General features: G+C 38.4%; 1 protein-coding gene across 6 annotated transcripts in view; it reads right to left on the bottom strand.

Moving 5' to 3' along the window:
* Window positions 1-18,533, bottom strand: part of SYTL2 (synaptotagmin like 2) — a 52,839-nt gene that overhangs the window by 18,275 nt on the left and 16,031 nt on the right. For 5 of the 6 annotated variants that reach the window (XM_064644930.1, XM_064644929.1, XM_064644931.1 and 2 more), the window contains 5 exons: window positions 11,376-11,524; window positions 9,276-9,411; window positions 3,064-3,136; window positions 2,396-2,495; window positions 460-1,344 (listed from right to left, as the gene is read on the bottom strand). In XM_064644930.1, the coding sequence (XP_064501000.1) occupies window positions 460-1,344; window positions 2,396-2,495; window positions 3,064-3,136; window positions 9,276-9,411; window positions 11,376-11,524 (1,343 nt within the window). Of the gene's footprint in view, window positions 1-459; window positions 1,345-2,395; window positions 2,496-3,063; window positions 3,137-9,275; window positions 9,412-11,375; window positions 11,525-12,807; window positions 13,618-18,533 lie in introns of those variants that run through there. The other variant, XM_064644934.1, reaches the window with a different exon arrangement.

Raw genomic sequence — 18,533 nt, 5'->3', positions numbered from 1 at the left:
GAGGAAATGCCTACATTGAACAGGTGCTGGGCATCAGACACACACACAATACAACAACCCAGCATATTTGTGTTTAGTCCTATGAGCAAATCCCCAAGTCACAACTGAATTACTTCCAAGGACAACTGACAGCAATACACTAAAATTTTCAGTTCCTGTGCAGACAGATCTACCAAGCCTTATAAAAGCAATTTCATCCAAATGTCATCACTTCATCATTCACAAAAAAAGTGCCTATAAAGGCTCTGATGACATTACCAATAGAAGAACCTTAAAAAAATATTAATTACGTTACAGTATAAAAATACAAAAAGGTGATTTAGGATTTAATTCTGCAGTACTTAGCACATTCCTACTACTCCTGTTTCCTAGCTGTTGTTAGGTATAAGTGACCCAAAGAGTAATGAACATGTGCTATATGCTATTGCATTCCATTCTTCAGTTCTATTAGTCTCTTACCAGTAAAGTTTTTGTGTGACTTTGATTCATGGCTCAAGATCTGGTTGGATTTATTTTCACGTGCCTCATCAACACTCAGTTCATTATTGCTATTTGGCAGCATGTTGCTGGAAGTCTTCTGTGGAGTTTCAAGTTTCTTAGGAAAAACTGTCTTTGTCTGCAAGCTTTCATTAACCGGGAAGACTGACCTATTACTAGTGTCACAAGGGCCGGATGCAGATGTATCTTCTTGTAAACCATCTATCGTTTTCATTTGTAAAGCTGATGAATAGGTTTCTGAAGGCTTCACAGCAGAAATTTGCTTATCCCCAAATGAATCTGATGGGATAGCATAATTACCACTAATCTTTTTTTTGTCCGATTCTAACAAATCAAGCTCTCCTCTTTCTTTACCATGGTGTAGCTGCGGGCTTTGCAGAAGCCTTTCTTTACTTGTGCTAGATGAAAACCTCACTTGTTTTAGTTTTTCCATTGAAATTTGTGTGCAATCCTCTGCTTCGTCCACAAGAGAGCTCTTCTCAGAATCTCCTTCAAAAATAGTTGCAGTAGAAAGGCCATTCTTCCTCTGAACGTCTAACATATGACTAACACGAACTTCTGAGTCAGTGGAACTTGAACTTGAACTGCGCTTTAGAATGCCCCTGGGAGGTGTACCAGCACCATTAATCCTCTCAGACTGTTTGGTTGGTTTTGGAACAAAGTCTTCTCTTTGTGATACAGAATCTGTTGCTTTATGAATTAATTTTCTAGCTTTTGGGACAGGACGCTTAACTAATCCCTTTTGTGATTCATCAGTAAGTTCTACAGAAGGCTTCTTATGTTCCTTTGTTTCATCATTTTGTAAGTTTGATTTAGGTGGGCTCTCTTCTGAGAATGAGGAAATTTCTGTAAGACATATATAAAGAAGAAATCATGAGTTTGCACAACATTCGCCTGCATAAACAGAAAGATATGACAGTGCAGGTCTGGGATGCAGTAATTATACTGGTTTATTAAAAGCAACTGCAGTAAAAACACAGGCAGAAATTTAATATACATGTTAAATCTATTTTTCATTTTGATTTGTATGTAATAGAAACTTTTAGCAAATTTAAATCCTGCAGTTATTTCTTATTCTAGGAATTTTAACTATTTGATGATTCTAAAGACAGAGAGCACCCCAAATTTATCATCAGCAATATTCCTGCAAGGCACAAAGTTTGCAGGAAAGAGCAGCTTTTGAATATGCATACACATCTTCAGGGTCAGAACATAAACAACAATCTACAAAAATGGAAACAGGCTATTTCTACAGTCACATGGAACAAGGTAAAATGCAGAAATAATCTCCTGGCAGGGAGATGAAGGGTTTTTTATTATTACTGTGCAAGTCTTCCTTTTTCCTGTTTGCAAGCTTCGCAACAAAGGCAGGAGAGTAATTTCCACATATGACTCTAAATTACAACTTCAAATGACTGTATTGTGATAAATCATCACTCATCAACTTGCTTGCAGACAATACTGCTGGAAAGGGAGGATTTGAAATTAAAATTAAAAAAATCAAATTAAAAACAAAGATCAAAGAGAGCTAGGCTGCTTCTGTTGAGCTAATAGCAATGACTAGAAGGTCATAAAGGGAGCTATGCCAAATTCAAAGAAATGTTGCTGTCCTCTTAACAGCAATTCTGAAGAAACAGCCCTCTGAGATGAAGTTCTCAGTAGTGACTGGAACTGTGAATAAAAGAAAGGAAGCAAAACATATTTTTTCATGTAAACAGCCATTTCCTGAGTATATTCACATGTTTTAGATGAAGTTTGAAATAAACTAGTTGATAACTCCAAGGAGTTAAAGGCAAAACAGGTTTTGATAGCTTTCAAAAAGAAGCAACAAAAGTAAAAATAATTTCCATATAAACCACAAGAAATTCACAGTCAAATGCTAAATAAGCATATTCACCCTTCTCTGATAGCTGAGGTACAATGGCTGGTCTGTTTTCTGATTCCCCAAGGTTCACGTCATCACCTGATGCAGTGGAATTAAATGGATTTCTTCTTTGCTAAAAACAGAATGAACACCATAATTGTAGTCAAATTGTTATATCAGTACAGCCTTCACAAAACAAACACAAGTGCAGTGATTTCCTCTGCCTCACTTACCTGTCAGCAAAGAGTCTGAAAGCATACCTCTTGATTTGAATACATGACAAAAACCCTAAACAATATGAATCAAGAACTATCAGAAATGCCAGTGACAGCCTCAATTTGTTCTTTCTGAAGTCACCAACAACAGAGATAAGCTGCCACTCAAAGACACTTGAAAATCCCAAGTTGTTGCAAGTTAAATAATTTTATCTCTAGTTCTGTGATATTGGAACACAGCAGGATGATCCCTTTTAGTAGCTGAAGAAGCTGGAAACCAGGTCAAGAACACCAACTACAGATGTAGCAGCACTTCAGTGCTGAACTTTTAGTGGCTTTCATTATCTCCCTCCAAAACAAAAAGAATACTCCTTTTTTCAAACTTATTATTTTTCTTCCTCAAATCTTTAATTATCTTTACCACTGAAGCAAATAACCACACAAAATGTAGAAGATAACTTCTGCCATATTCAATATCAGTCATACCCTTACTGATGAGACTGCTGCCTTCATAGGCCTTTCCTCTGGGTTGTCTAACATGGAGGTTATTGGTTTAGAACTGCAAAGGAAAAGTATATAACAATTTCAGAAAACAGACATTGCTTTAGGCCTTTATGAAGAAGCAAAACAAAGATTCATTTATACATAGTCAAACACAACTTCTCGGCACCTGAAGTTTTCTATTTAACCTGTTGTCATCAGGTTTAGAAGTAAAACTTCTCCTTTCTATAGCAAAGGGGATATTCTTGCTATTTTGTTTCCTTGCAAAAATTTCTTTTCTTGTTAGAGAATTCAATCCAACTTCTACATGGCACGACAGAAACCATGTTTTTTGATATGTTTTAGATGTTTGAGCAAGATTTATGTCAAACAATAACACTGCTGCCATCTCTATCCTTGGCCCACATTTGTCCTTCTAGGACTGAAATCAAAGAGGAGGAAAGTGCCAAAATGTGATTTAAAAAAAAGTTTTGCAAAGTGTCCAGATCAGAAAAAACAGAGGAATCCCATCACCACTGTAGCAAAGATGTAACATGGCACAGATGACAACACATTCACTCAGCTTATAAGATATTCTTTCAGGTAAGATCTATAAAATTTATAGTTTGATAGCATAAGTGAAGTTATTACTTGTGATAGTAAGTATAGTCCAGATATGGCAAAATTAAAACAGCTAGAAGAGACATTATACCAAGAATTATTTCATCTATTTGCAGATGATGCAAGGTTTTTTTCCAATCAGATTTTTACTATTTATCTAAACATTTCAGATATGAAAAATCATTTGGTTTTTGACCATGAAAGTTAGATGTGGATTTAAATATGGTCTTCATATAACAAGCACATTCAGCATCTTAATTTTATGTAGAAAATGTTGACATTAACCAACATACATATGATTTTGCGGATGGGGAACTGAACGAGGCAGGAAAAGTTTGTATTCTCCAGATAGGGAATATGACCTCAGACTGGGAAGGAAAGCAACTCCCTTGGTTTTTCAAATATAGATGTATGAAGAGATTCCAATACTGAATATTTCTTTGGTCAATGATCTTTGTTATGGGTGAAAAGACTTTCAGGTGGGAAGTAGCAGAGCCACAAGGTATCTCAGGACAAGAATCATCATCCTGCTCTCATTAAGTTCCAGGTTCTCCTCCTTGCGTGAATAAAGATCTCTCCAGTCAGGTAACTGGTAACAGTCTGCCCTCCTGAGAGGAGAACAACTTTCCCATCTTTTCCAGGGTGTAGTACAGTTAACTTCAAAGTTTAGGGGGGAAAAAAAAACCCTCCAGCAGCCACCCTTGAAAGGCTAGTGGCCTCTGGACTGCTAAGTGTGTCTAAGAAGCGACAGCATTTCCATTTTACAAAAGGAAAACCATCATTATGGGGAAGATAATATGATAGTATTGAGCTGTGTGAACACAAGGGTAGCAAAAAAAAATATGAGTTGCAATTGGAACTGCAATTGGTCTTTTGGTTCAATACTACCTTTAAGAAATATATCACCATGCACAGAGACTTAAGGTATGAGCTGATCTTGTAATGGAAACTATCTTGGGTGAAAAATAAACTCTTCTTACTTTTCAACAGTAACTACAGCAGCCTCTGATGTGCACACACTAGATAATTAACAGATTACTATTGTTCTTTTTATTCTTTGCTGATGCTAAATAAAAAAAATCTAGTTCTTAAAGAGCTAAATGTTACAACTTCTAATTTCTTTTAAAGAATATCATCCCACATTACTGTTTTTAACTTAGTTTTAAATACTTTTTTTTAAGTCTGAATATATATATATATATAAAGAAACTACAGAAACTGGAGTTTGTGTTCTTGCTTTTATAAAGCACTTGAGCTTATGTTTTTGTTTTTAAGACCACCTGTGTGCTCCTGCACTTTGTGTCTGGTCTGCACTACCTACTACCAAACAGAACAAACAATCTTAATTTTTAAGGTCTAGGTCACGAATACTTCAACCCTTCACTCATTTTAAACAAGGAAAACACTTTGTGCACCCTGGGCTGCAAGAAACCAGTAAAACATTCTTCAATGCAGTTTTTCCAGGTTAGGAGGTAATTTTGTTTCATTGAACACACACAGTCCCACAATCTTTAATGCAATACTACTTCAAGCTTACCATAAAATAACTAAAGAGTTGTTTACTTGGTGTTACATACTGAAAAAATGACATCCAGGATCCTATAACTAAGATTCACAACAAAGGGTCTGAAAATCTTTACCCACAACCCATACAGATGAGAAAACTGAACAAACAGTTCCAAGATATGCTGCATTCACAAGGCTAATCTAAGAGTGTATGTGGGCAAACTGATAAATACACACAGATTAGAAAAGTTCCACACTTCAATTCAGCAAAACAAAGCACCAAGAACCACAATGAAGGCCTGAACCCCACACAGACTGGAGAGCAACCAAGAGGCAACAAGGCAAAGGCAAGAGCAAAGCTGGAGAAAGGGGTTGCAGATTTGCAGGCACTGTAAATACATAGATTTTAAAAATTAGGGCTTTTGTGCAAGTTTTCACCTTGCAGAATTCTAGGACCCACAACTGTCACCTGTTCAGCGTAGGCTAAGAATACTTTCTAGATTAGGGAAGAAAACAACATCCAAATCTTAATTTGAAAGGTAACTCCCGTTTTTTGAGATTCAGCATACAGATGGCATCACTCAACAGAGGCAATACTGACAGTCTGAATCACCCTTTGAAAATTCATTCTGTCCGAGGTTACGCCTTCAAAGACACTTCACATACCTGCCTTGTAAAGGTTCTGGTATGCAAGAAAATTATCACAGTGATATAACACTCAAGAAAGAAATAACTCATAGAAATAACTCATATTCATTATGGAATTCAGGTATTTGGGGTGTGGGGATAAAGATCACTATGCTGATTTTAAGAATATAGTTGTGGTCTGATTTCTGTTCCACCTAGTATAGCAGCACCCTAATTCAACAGCAGTTGAGCTGGCCCCAGGGCTGGATTTCATCCTTAGCAATCTACAAACAGGCCTACCAGAACTGAACTTTCTTTGCACTCAGTAAGAATTGTTCTGGTTTAAGAACAGGATCCAGAACAAAAGTAGTCTGAGTAATTTGTTATCATATAACTTTTAGCCCCAATCATCAGGTTAGAAGCTGTGTAATTTAATGCAAAGACTGGAAGCCAGTCCTGACCCAAAACAGACTCTTAGAGGAAAAAGGTAAGAAAAGAAAAAAAATCCCAAACCCCAAAATTCCCACAACCTTATCCTTAAAGCAGCACTTTAAAATGTTTTAAAAGTCCAACTACTTGAACCACGGGTAGGTTTTGGACACCAGAAGCTGTGAACTCCCTTTATGCAATCCCGAGCTCCAGAACGATACTACGCTTGATCCTCTTAGTTCTAGCTATGTTAAGACTATTGCATTGTAAGAGGAAGAGCCAATTAATTCCTTGTGGCTCTGCTATCTTTACAGCCAAATTACATGTTTGTAGACTTTTCCTTCCCACTCCAACTGCTGGGGTTATTGTTTTCCCACTTTTGTCTTTCCCCTTAATTCCTGCTGGCATTAGAGACAGGCTCACAGCCATGACAGACCAGTTTTTTTCAAAGTCCAGTATCAGGAGAACAGAAAGGAAGAGTATTTTAAAAATGATTGGTGCCTCCTGCAATTTCTCACATGCAATGTTGTGTAGACTAACCTCAGTCATAGTGAATTAAGGCCACACTGAAATCACAAGCAATGAATTGCACAGTTGTGCCACATTCACTTGCTTCAGCTTTTGACATTTTAGAAGCCAATGATCCAAGGCATCTAATCAAGTATTTATGCAAAGTAAATGTAAGTAAGCATCCAGCCTGCAAATGATAGACCACTTGCAAGGTCCACTTCCAATTGCCTCATAAAACACTGGACTGTGTGAACTTGCTTTAGAGAGAAGATCTTGAGCTATTGATGAAAGTACAAATACACATGAACAAGGCATGCAGGCTGATTAACTTCTGGTACAATTTGGAGCAAAAGGCAGGAGAGAGTCCCCGATAATAATTATCAAGCTTTGTATGACTGTGATCTGAAATAAGTCATCAAATCACCTCAAGCTGAAGACCACTCTCAAATTGGTCATATTTCAAATAATTGTCTACATATTCTTAAACCTTTTTATGTATTTTTGAAGAGGCTGTCCTGGCAATTCATGAAATCTATTACACCTTATCAATCACACAGAATTTGTGAGGAGTTGTAATGACAAGAATAGCATTATAAGGATGTACTTCTTTCAAGGTATCATCATTTCTTCCTGATGTGCAAGATGATATGCAATATTAAACAGCAGCATGTCTTGTGCTGTTCATAAAGAAATAACTTAATAGTAATCTCCTGAAGGTAACAGCCACACTACATTTAGTAACAACTAACTCTGTCAGCTTGGGTTGAGAGGGAAAACAGAGCTCTTTCTTGTGATAAGCAACCTTTATCATCCCTACTGTACAGCTTCATTTTTTGGGATGTCTATAACAAAGCGGTTTATTTGACCTTTTTCAGCACAATGGGGTCAAGACAAACACTTCTGAGTTCATTGAAAGTCATGAAAGGTAAGAAAGACCAGTAACACAAACCAGAGTTGTTAAGACTTACACCAACCTTTGGTGTCATTCACTGTGAATGCGCATGCCCAGTTTGCAGACCACGGAAGTGAAAGACTCAATTGCTACTAGGTACTGTACAAATGCATAGTAGGAGACAAGCCTTACTGCAAAGAAAAAACAGATGAAGTACAGAGAAGGACTTAGAAGACAGACAAGAAAGTGAAAGGTTACAGAACTGATCAATGGCACAACCCCAAGTAAAACAGTCACAATAAGAAGTAACTCTGGCTCTTACCTCACTTTGTTCTCTAAAAGCACAAACAATAGTTATCTGGGTTACGCCCTGGTTCTTGTTTCCTCAATGGTGTTGAGGAATCTGGCCACATAAAGACATTTCACTTCCACCTGCTGTCACCCTAGCTCTTTCAGCACTTTTCTTCTCAAATGCAGGCTTTTGGAAGGTTTTTCACACAGCCAATGGATTACACGTAGGTATTTTAAAGTCTGAGACAGACAAGTCTGTCTCAGGAATCAACTCAGGCTATTTCAAAACAAAATAAAGCTGTTTGGGATGTTTACAGACTTGAAATATACTGATTTAATGTCAAATCTTTCGTAATTCAGAAACTACTTATCATCTAGCCCTCTTTACAACTATAGTAATTTAGGCATATCCAAGCTGACTATCTTATCTCATATGGAGAAGCTCTGAAAGGAAGCTTCTCCATTACAGAAAGACATTTACTTTTCTTGGTAGAATCTGACTCATTTTTCTGCAAATATCTAAATATTCTATCTCCTTCCACCCAAAATATGTTTGGTCCTCTTAAGAAATCTCAGAGGTCTTAAACTATTGTACCTAAAAATCTGGAAAATTTTCTTAGTCTCTCATTCTTCACGTGATATGAGGTGTTCAAAGCATGTGTGGATGTGGCACTTAGGGACATGGTTTAGTGGTGGACTTGGCAGTGCTGGGTAAATGGTTGGGCTTGATGATCTTACAGTTCTTTTCTAACCTAAATAATGCTATGATCCAAATTTAAAATTCAGGCTAAATCGATAGTCTTGTCTCATTAAGTGACTGAATGAGGAGGTGCAAAGGTTGTTGTTCCCCTATTACTAACTGCAGAGGACTGACCATGGCCAGCCATTCTAACTAGAAAATCCTAGCCTCACTTCAAGGAACCAAATTAAATTGTGACATGAGAACATGTCACAGCACCAAGCCTGACAGAGTTCAAGAAATGTTTGTACAATGCTCTCAGGCACAGGGTGTGACTCTTGGGGATGATCCTGTGCAGGGCCAGGAGTTGGACTCAATGATCCTTGTGGGTCCCTTTCCACTCGGCATATTCTGTGATTCTGTGAGACCATTCTATACTCCATTCAAGGCAAGCTGAAGATTGTTCTGCATTTGAATATAGAACAATTAACAATGCATGACTATGTACCTTTCGCATGCAGAGATTTCTTGGACAATTCTCAGGGAACATTTAATGATCTTTGAAATAAGAGATAAGTACAATATTTTGGGTGGAACTTACAGCTCACAAGTTTCACTAGTCCAGATATATATATACCAGGAGCAATTAAACAGACAGCTTACCTTGAACTAATTTTCAGTTGTTGTTCTTCTTGATGTTCCACAATGCCATGTAAATCTGGTGGCACAAAGACTTCTTTATTAACATTGCTCACCCAGCTGGTCTTTGGTTTGCTCATTTTGTTCTGACTCACTTCAGCTAAAACATGAAGCAAGAATATTGTTGTCTCCCATATGTTCATACAGGATTTCTTAAGAAGCAAGTACAAGTATCTGCATTTAGTCCTACAGCTATTCTAAAGTCTGCTATATTGGAATTATTTTCAGAAGCAGATCTTGTGCCTTCTGAAGACTATTTTTTTTTAATGCTACTAGAATACTCAAATATTATTCTGAATACTTCACTCTACTATTCCAGACATATCTGTTGATCCTGTAGTTCTTGCAGCTAGATAGACATAAAAAATTCAGCCTCAGTGTCCTGAGGAAACAAAAATTATTAAACCATAGAAAACTGAAAATGTGCTGAAGTACAGTTAGTCAAGTCAATTATTCCCTTTCTACAGCAGTAAACTAGAAGTTGGTCATAACTCACTTAAGCAAAAGGTTAATCCTTTATGGACAGAATTACCACAAGAAGTTAAAAAGTTAAGTATAAACCAACCAAACAAACAAAAAGCTCCACCTCATTCAGCAAATACAAATACATTTGCATTTCTTTTGAGGGTGGGACAGAATCCTATTCTGATAGCCACTTTCAGAGTAAAAACATTATGTTGTTTCCTCTACTGCTTTTTGCACTTCTCCAAAAGTTTAGAAGAGAAGAATTGCTTAGTGTACAAAAATAAGCAAGATTTTTATTCTCACTTTTGCTATCTGTAAATGCAAGCAAAAATATCTTGCCATCTCATAAGTCATTTAAACCAAGCAAGTGCACAGAGTTCCTAATGTACCAATATTCCTCTTTGTTCAAGTAATAAGATTGGGATCAATTAACCTACCTTTAATATATTATGGATTTAAGTAGTTTCCTTTAAGCTATAAGTTACTGTGAAATTCAGCTAGAATTTTACAGCTGATTTCCATGACCATCAAGTCCAAAACCAGCCAAAATCACAAAGATACCACACTAACCACCAATGATTTTTTTTTTTTTGCATTCTTTTCCGTTTCAGGCCTTCTCATGTTAGCTTAAAAACTCAGAGCACTAACTTCAAACTGACTAAACCAACATTATTCAAACTCCTCTCTGAAAACAAGGCTAACTTGTATTTATAAAACCTATAGAAAGCAGCAAGCTATAGTCCAGCCACAGTATTGAGAGAAGGATCTTATTTGCTTCACTAGCATGTAGAAAAATCCCTCAATAGAACCTATAAAACCAAATAACACAAATATCAGTACAACCTGGTAAGCATAATGTAAGCCTTGTCCTTCTAAATCAAAAGGACTTAGTAGAATTAGAGGAGATTAGGAGGGGATGGAGGTCAATTTTTCGAAGAAAAAAAAAATCACTTTCTGTACAAAGAATGATAAAATAGACCAGAACTCTTTAGATTAAAAAGTCAGATGCTAAGAAATTTATAATGGAGGTCTATAAAATCCTGTATACAACACATTGTATATGTTTTGGTGACTATAGATTGACTGTTCACTCTCTCTCCCAGGGATAAAGTTCATGGTGACCAGGGCACTCACCATGATGTGGGCATGCTGGGTGCATTTAAAGTTCATGTGGACACAGGATGCCAGTTCTGGCTGCCAGAGTTTCCAGCACATATATTTCAATTAGTTATAACCACTATCTCTAGCTTGTGGTGCCTACCATTAAGCCTGCAAGGTCTCAGACTAAGCACCCAAAATCTTGCAAATCCATGTTAAAGAGCAATTTCCTCAATCTCTGATTCTTTGCATGTTCCTAAGTAGCTCACAGGGCCTCAGAAATGGAAATGAGAATGAGTCTAGAAGTGCAGAGAGCTTTTAATATACAGCGTTTGGGGAGAGGAAAGCTTACGCTGTAAATTACATGGGAAGTCTCTTTTTTTTGCATCACTTTCTGCTTGTAGAGATACCAATATTCTTCTTGGATTTCCCAGAGAAGTGTTGGAGGTTAGCTAAGTAAGAACCAGCCTTTCCAAAACAAAATACAAGACAAACGCTTACCAACAGTGGCAGGCTTCCGGCGCATGGAAGCCCTAATAATGTCTGCTCCGTGTATCTTATCTCTGTGCCTCTTTGACTTCGCTTCATAAAACCACTGCCCACTCATATTCTTTAGCTGAACATCATCTTTGACTTTTTCTCGTAAATGCCTGAGGAGGACAAAAATGGATAAATTAGATATATGCACAAAATGTATTTATGTGAACAGAATAAAAGTCAGAGTTTTTGTTTGTTTTGGAGAGCTGGGTTGTGTTTTGTTTGTTGAATTTTTTAAATGCTGTCTCAGCATGCTACTTCCATCTTTTTACCTGTTACTTTCCTTATTTATTTATGAAGGATGATGGTGACCTGGACAGGGGAGAGCCTCAGCCTTGTTCCTTCAACCGATGCTCTGAGGGTAACTCTTTAAACATAAAAGTTTCACTATGAGAAACACTCAAGCAGAGACAGCTCTGGACAAGTCTCCAGTAACTGCAGATCTTGACCTACTGCCTTCAAAGGCCAGTTTTCCAAGATTAAAACTAAGATAATCTAGCAGAACAACATAAGTAGTCTGTACCAAAATTAAGAGCATAGCTACTTTGGGGATCAGAAGATGCGTCTTCATGGGGTACTGCTTCTACACACACACTCCAAATGTGGTCTGGAAGCATGATACCATTTTTTCCATAAGTTACACAAATCCTTATATGAATACAATGAGTTACAAAGGAAGACATCATCCCATGGAAATAACAACAAAATAAGTTTCTGCCATTTATTAATCTACATATATCCATCAGGTGAACTGCAGCCATTTTAAATATTATTTTTTATAATTTGATTTCAGGCTTCAGGGTCACCCTGCTTTTATGAAGCATGCTTGAACTGAATAAGGAGTTGCTGTGTCCAATCTGAAAGCTTGTTTTCTTTCCTGGTTAGGCGTGTATCATATTAGGCATATGCTTATACATGGCCTGGAGACTAACCTGCAGACCAGGAAAGTTACTACACAGATTTAGACAGCACTTAAACAAAAAAATTGAAGTCAAGCTTCATCTTCCTTCTTCATTTATACCCTTTCCTTAAGCAAAACAAGCTAATAACAGAGCCTAAGGGAGAAACCAAAACAACTCCAGTTACTTAGGCTTTCAGGCTAAACAAAATTCCCATTGCTGTGGGACAGTACTGTCTTCCACAGGCCTGGTGGACAACCGTGAATGGTTTGTGTTGGAAGGGACCTTTGAAGATCATCTAGCCCAATCCCAAAGAGGTTCATGACAGTTTTACATTTCTCAGGAGTTTAGGAAACAGAACTTCTACTGCAATCAAGTAACTATGTTGACAATCCTTCTATTATAGGTTGCAGATTTCACTGTCAAATACAAATAAACATTCACAGCAGAGAAACAACACTAAGCCAGTCCCTTACAGTAAGATAGACCATCCTTACCTGTCACTCAACTACTCCATCTTGGTATGGCCAGAAATAAAAGGCCTAATTTGAATGCATCAGCTATATTAGAATTTGAACTTAAACTTCTTTTTGAAAGCTCTGTCAAAAGTTAGTCCCTCCAGGCATGTAAACAACTTCTGTCTCAAATCACCTACATACAGCTGAGACTGCCAGGAGTTGAGGTCACCGCTGCCAGTTTTAATGCCAAGATTCAACGGTCCATAGAATTACTGGACTATTTAAAATTTGACCCTCCCTCTTGCTTATAGCTCCATGCCTCTTTAAGAGCCAAAATATGCACTTCTTTTATGCTGCAGGTCTTTTAAGTTGGAGCAGGAACACAGCAGTAGCTTCACTGTCCTCAAGCAAATAAGTTACTCGGGTGTGAGCCAACTCCTCATTGCTCAGACAGTTTATGAATACAGCCAGTAGGAATAGTGGAAATACAGAAGACTAGAACTTTTTACGCAGATGACTGCATCTCCCTTTCACCTTCTTTCCCACTTGTTATTTGTCTTCTCAGAACAGATGCCCCTTAGGGCGAGGGACTGGTTTTTCAGCTATTTGTAGGGCCTGCAGGGCAGCAGAGCTCTGACCACAGCTAGTGCTTCAGGGCGCTATGACAACATATGCCAAGGGAGGTTCTCTAGTGGGAAGGTACTGAGTCACAGGACAAGTATTCGATGTCCTCACCCTGTTTGATTCAACCCTTTCACCCTACACACACTGCTCACCCCTTTCCCCTTTGTATTCAGCCACTGAAACTAGGGTGTGGTAGGAGACCTTTCCAAGTCAGCTCAGACCAGATCAAGCTCAGCTCCACTGCAGAAGAGGGCAGGATCACAGGCCTCTCATCTGTCTCAGCCTACTTACCTGCTTGTTGGACTCTCAGATCTATGACTGACTACATAACACAAACAGAGACAGAGGCATGGATTTGTCATAGCTCTAGACTCACTAAATATCACCCATGGCCCATGCAGCTGTCATTTTTGCTAAAATGAATGTCAAGCACTTTGCTCCCACCACTGCTTGCAGCCTATGAAAGTTAGTGTACCTTAACTCCACCAGCTCAACAGACATTCTAGACTTTGGGAGGTAACTGTGCTTGCTAGCAGAGGTATAAATGTGCTCTCAATTTACACAGCACTTCCTTTACAAATGACCTTCTGCCTGATGGGGCTTGTAGAGTAGGAACAGATAGATATTCACAGCAGCTGACTTCCAAACAACTTTTGCCTTCTCTTCTCACCTTGAAGCTCAGCTTACTTGTCTCTTCAAAAGAAGTATTTAGCCTCTCAGTCCCATCTTTTGAGGAACTAAGAGCAACATCAGTATTAAAGCTATTCCCGGGCATTCCCCAGCCACAAACAAAGAAACAGAGTTCCATTATCAGAAAGACAATTAGTTCTAGGTCTTGGCAGGGAAAAAATTTTTTAAGCCACCTGTGTTCACCAATATATCGTAATCTTGTAACCCCAGCAGCTGTTTTTGAGACAAATGGGAATTTTTACAATGCTAGTTGAATTCTCAAGGTTTACTACAAGCAGGCCTTAGGAGTAATATCAAACTGCTTGCACTGTGTGGGCCTGTTTCACTGTTAGGAATTAGATTTAGATTGTTGTTTACCTTGAAAGGAACTGTGGAGAAATCAGACTGCAGCCATGGTTTTCCACAGCTTCCATACCTCCTAGCACACCACGAGAGGATTAGAAGCCAACAGTTGATTCTATGCCAGGTCCCCAGTTAACAGAAAGGCTAACCAAGTTGTCATTACATTTTTCTCTTGGTGATCAAAGAACTACTAGGCATCCAGATTAAGATTCAGATTGCAGGCTTACTTGCCAAGTTTGCAATTAGGAGAAAATGCAATAACAGCTTTACATATGATGTGAGTGGTCTGTTAAAACACCAGTTAGCCTACACTGCACTTTTCAGAGAGAAACAGCGTAAAGTCATAACGAAGCTAGTACCCATTTCTCCTCTAGGAACATAAAACTCAAGAAAATAAAGGTACATAGTTAGAAGGAATTCACTCCAAAATCCTCTTTTAAAATAAGCCTGAGTTCCCCATTACTTAATATACTTTTTCCACTGTGCCAAGGTGAAACCTGTTTTATGGCAAGACGGCAAATTCTTCATCCCCCTTGGGGCATTAAGTACATGTAGAATTACACTGAATGGGCATACAAAGCAACTGCCCAGCACACTGCGGCCAAATAGAAAATCTGTGCATGGATTAATTGGGTTGTTTCTCTCCACCTCTGGAACATCTGATAATGGACTAAATCACAGATTTCCTGCCTTACAGTGATATCATGTGATTTATTTGAAAGAAGGTTGTTGCTGAATTGAAGTGCCATCTCTGGCAGTGGCAATGCCCAAATGGGAGTTGCTTTATCTTATGCAAACATAACACAATACTAAGAAATGGAAGGAAACCAAGTATGGGCAGCAGGCAAACTTTGGGAGAGTACTCCAGGTTCTTCACAATGGGATGGAGCTCTTTTTCCTTCAGCAGATCTGCCTAGCTGGAAAGAAGTCAGTCAGCTAAGGGCACAACACTTATGAGATGTCCCTGATTTGGCTGAAGGCAATCTCCAAGCCAGCATACTAATGTGTATGCTTTGACCTTCAGCACGTTATACCTACTAAAAAGTAAGCCCATTAAAAGTTAATCAGAAGTCCCTGGTAAACCACTAGAGGCAAGTAAATTATTTCAGAACTAGTTATAAAAAAAGGCTTGAGTTTCAATTAATAACAATTAATTTGTACTTCTCTTATAACAACACATCTGAGCAGTGTGTGAGAGCAGATTCTGCTTGACAAGAGGAGTTGCAAAGATGTCTCACTTTGTATTTTCAGCAAAAGAGTTCAAGCCATCTAATTCTTAGTCTCTTACAATAAATCAACCAATCAATCAATAAATCAATCAATTAAATTATTTTTTATCACTAAAGGGTAGCATTATTTTCAGATTAAAAAGATTTTCTCACATTATAAACAAGCTACTTGTTGACACAAGCTTATGACCTAAAAATAGAATTAATATGCCACAAAGAGAGTTTAGGTGGGTTTTTTTCATGCTTTTAAAATCAGCTCCACAAGAATTGTAGGATGTATTTACTTATTAGTTGCACTTGCTTACTGCTAGACTAATTTGAATTCCTGGAGGCTTAAGGATAACCTCAGTATCCTGACAAGAACCTCAGAATCATGTTGCAAAAGGTGATGATCTGACAGGATCTTGTCATATCCTTAAGCCCTAAATTTAGAGAAAGTTGTTATTTGTGGCATCCCCAATCCTAAGCAAGCTTTCAAAAAAATTCAGTTTGAGTCAGAAAGCGTGTTGGTCAGCCTAAGACACCTCAGCTAGACACAAATTTCACTGGTCAGGACAGAATGCAGAGCACATACAAACATATCACGCTCTTGCCTTGCCTGTAAGCCACACCTCCTTAACATGTTATTTTTCCATTTACAGATGTTCAGACTTTTATCATGAAGTAGTGCAAATGATCTAGAAAGGATTTTCCATAAAAAAGGAGCAGAGAACTCATAAAATGAACGTTTCTGCAGAGTTCACCTTTGGATAGAGTCCCTAGGTGTTGTATGGCAACGACAGTGATTCTTCAAAATTCTGAAGTTATAATCAGTGCTTCATTACCTAACTATGCAGACACTACCAAGCTACCACAGTCATCTGAGTGAGTATTGAGGACACATTTGGAAAATTTCTAGAACATTTGGAAGAAATAATTGGAGGAAGAGTAGGGAAAATGTGCAATTCTTTTCAAAAATAAGGTTAGCTTTGATAGCAGCTCTATCTTCAGCCAATCTTTTAAACCTCGTCTTACACCCATGTTCAAAATCGTCTCCGCCAAGAGCCTTGCCTGTGTTAAGCGCACCCTCAAAACTGTTACATCTAACAGAAAAGTATTTTATGAAGACTGGTGACAGTCACTGAATGTTATTTGCACACTTTAGTGGTAAGTCTGCTTACCCCAATACCAATATTAAGCTCACTTTGATACCTTAAATATATCCTATCACACAAAAAAGCACCTTCCTTCTGACAGAGTGTGATATAAGGAATACTGCCTTGAAAAGTAAATGAAGAGGATATCTGTTAAAGCTGACCAGAACCTAAAAAGCATTTACAGTAGTTTCAACAGCCACTCACTCCCAGTAGAATCAGATCCCTGAAGCTTTCTATTTTTTTGCAATGCCACACCAGTGTATGTATCAAAGGGGTTTGGCACACAGCAGTCACCACCCATCCACCACACAAACACATCAGAATTTCCCCTATCATTAACCTCCTTCAGTTTACACAGGGAGCAAACAATCCCAAGCACAGGCCACAGGAGCACTGCCAGGAGGTTCTGCAGGGAAGGGCTGACAGCCACAGCAGAGATCCCTGTCACAGAGACAACCACAACAGCTTTCTGCTTCAGACATGCTGGTGCCAGGGGCCAGCCACTCCACCACAGAAGAGTCACCCAACCACACTCCACAACTTCACAGACAGATATATTTCCACTCACGTTACTGTCTCCAGAAAGGGCTCAAAATTATTTTAAATCTGAAGCACACATCTATGAAAAGAGTCCTTAGGGGTTATGCTGACGGTACTGCCAGGAAATTCAGGAAATGCACTTAGCCCACTCACTTGTTCAATGCTGGAGCAGGGCATATCAGAGATTCCTGGACAGGAATGAGGACAACAACAACAAAATAAATAAGTTGGTAATATGCTGAAAAACAGCTTCTAGTCTTGTCAAGCTGTCACTTGACTCTCACATGTTAAGCCTTTTCCCCCTTCCCCAGCAACACTGCCACTCAGTGACTGACAGCAGCTCCTGGAGCAATGAAGCAAAGAGAGGCATCTTCTTTCACTAGGAATAAAAAAGGATGCAATGTCTTTTGCTTTCGTTGCATCACACCTGCTTGTCATCTGAGATTTCTTCATCAGCCTTTTGCCAGTGAGAAGAAAATGCCAATATCCCCTCTCCTTTGAGACAAGCCTCAGCAGAGGTGAGAAAGGAAACAAGTATGCTGTTCCCAAAGCAGTGCTGTTCTAAATTTATAATCTTGATTCAGCCCAACACAAGAGGAGCTGCAGAATGGGGCAAACACCTTTTACAGTACTCAATAGGCCAAGAATTAAAGCAGACTGCCTTAAGGAGGCTGCAGACCAGCCTAATCAGTGCAGTTTTACTACAGATTAGCAATACTGGGAACTGTTAGCAGGGAGGTGACTCTATCAGGTGACTTGTAAAATTCCACTAGGAAGTTGCTCAAAGAGGATTTTGTCATGTTACCAGTTTGTCCATGCTCCAGGAACATGGCCCAGATTATGAGAATACCCTTCAAACCTCAGACTTTCTTCTAGAGGAAAAAAAAAAATCACATTAAAAGACTTCCATTATATACACATACAAACAACACTTTGTCAGAGTGTGATGTTTGAATGATGACAGTTGATCCCAGCTCTTGGATCAAGATCCCAGGTGTGCAGGGTTGCAGAATCCAAACTAAAATACTGCATCTCTTTGTCTGGAGATATAATTCAAGTAGTGTTTTAATATATAAGATATAAAAAGCAAGCTCCATGTGCCAAAACTAAGCAGAAAAATCCATTTCATATATAAGCTTCCAGCTTCTCAGAAGTTATAATATTCAGAAACCAGAAGAGACATCTTATTGACGAAACAAACGTG

The sequence above is a fragment of the Pseudopipra pipra genome, chromosome 2, assembly GCF_036250125.1.
Source record: "Pseudopipra pipra isolate bDixPip1 chromosome 2, bDixPip1.hap1, whole genome shotgun sequence".
Lineage (NCBI taxonomy): Eukaryota > Metazoa > Chordata > Aves > Passeriformes > Pipridae > Pseudopipra > Pseudopipra pipra.
The sequence above is the reverse complement of the archived record's forward strand: the minus strand, read 5'-3'. Positions and strand labels throughout refer to the sequence as shown.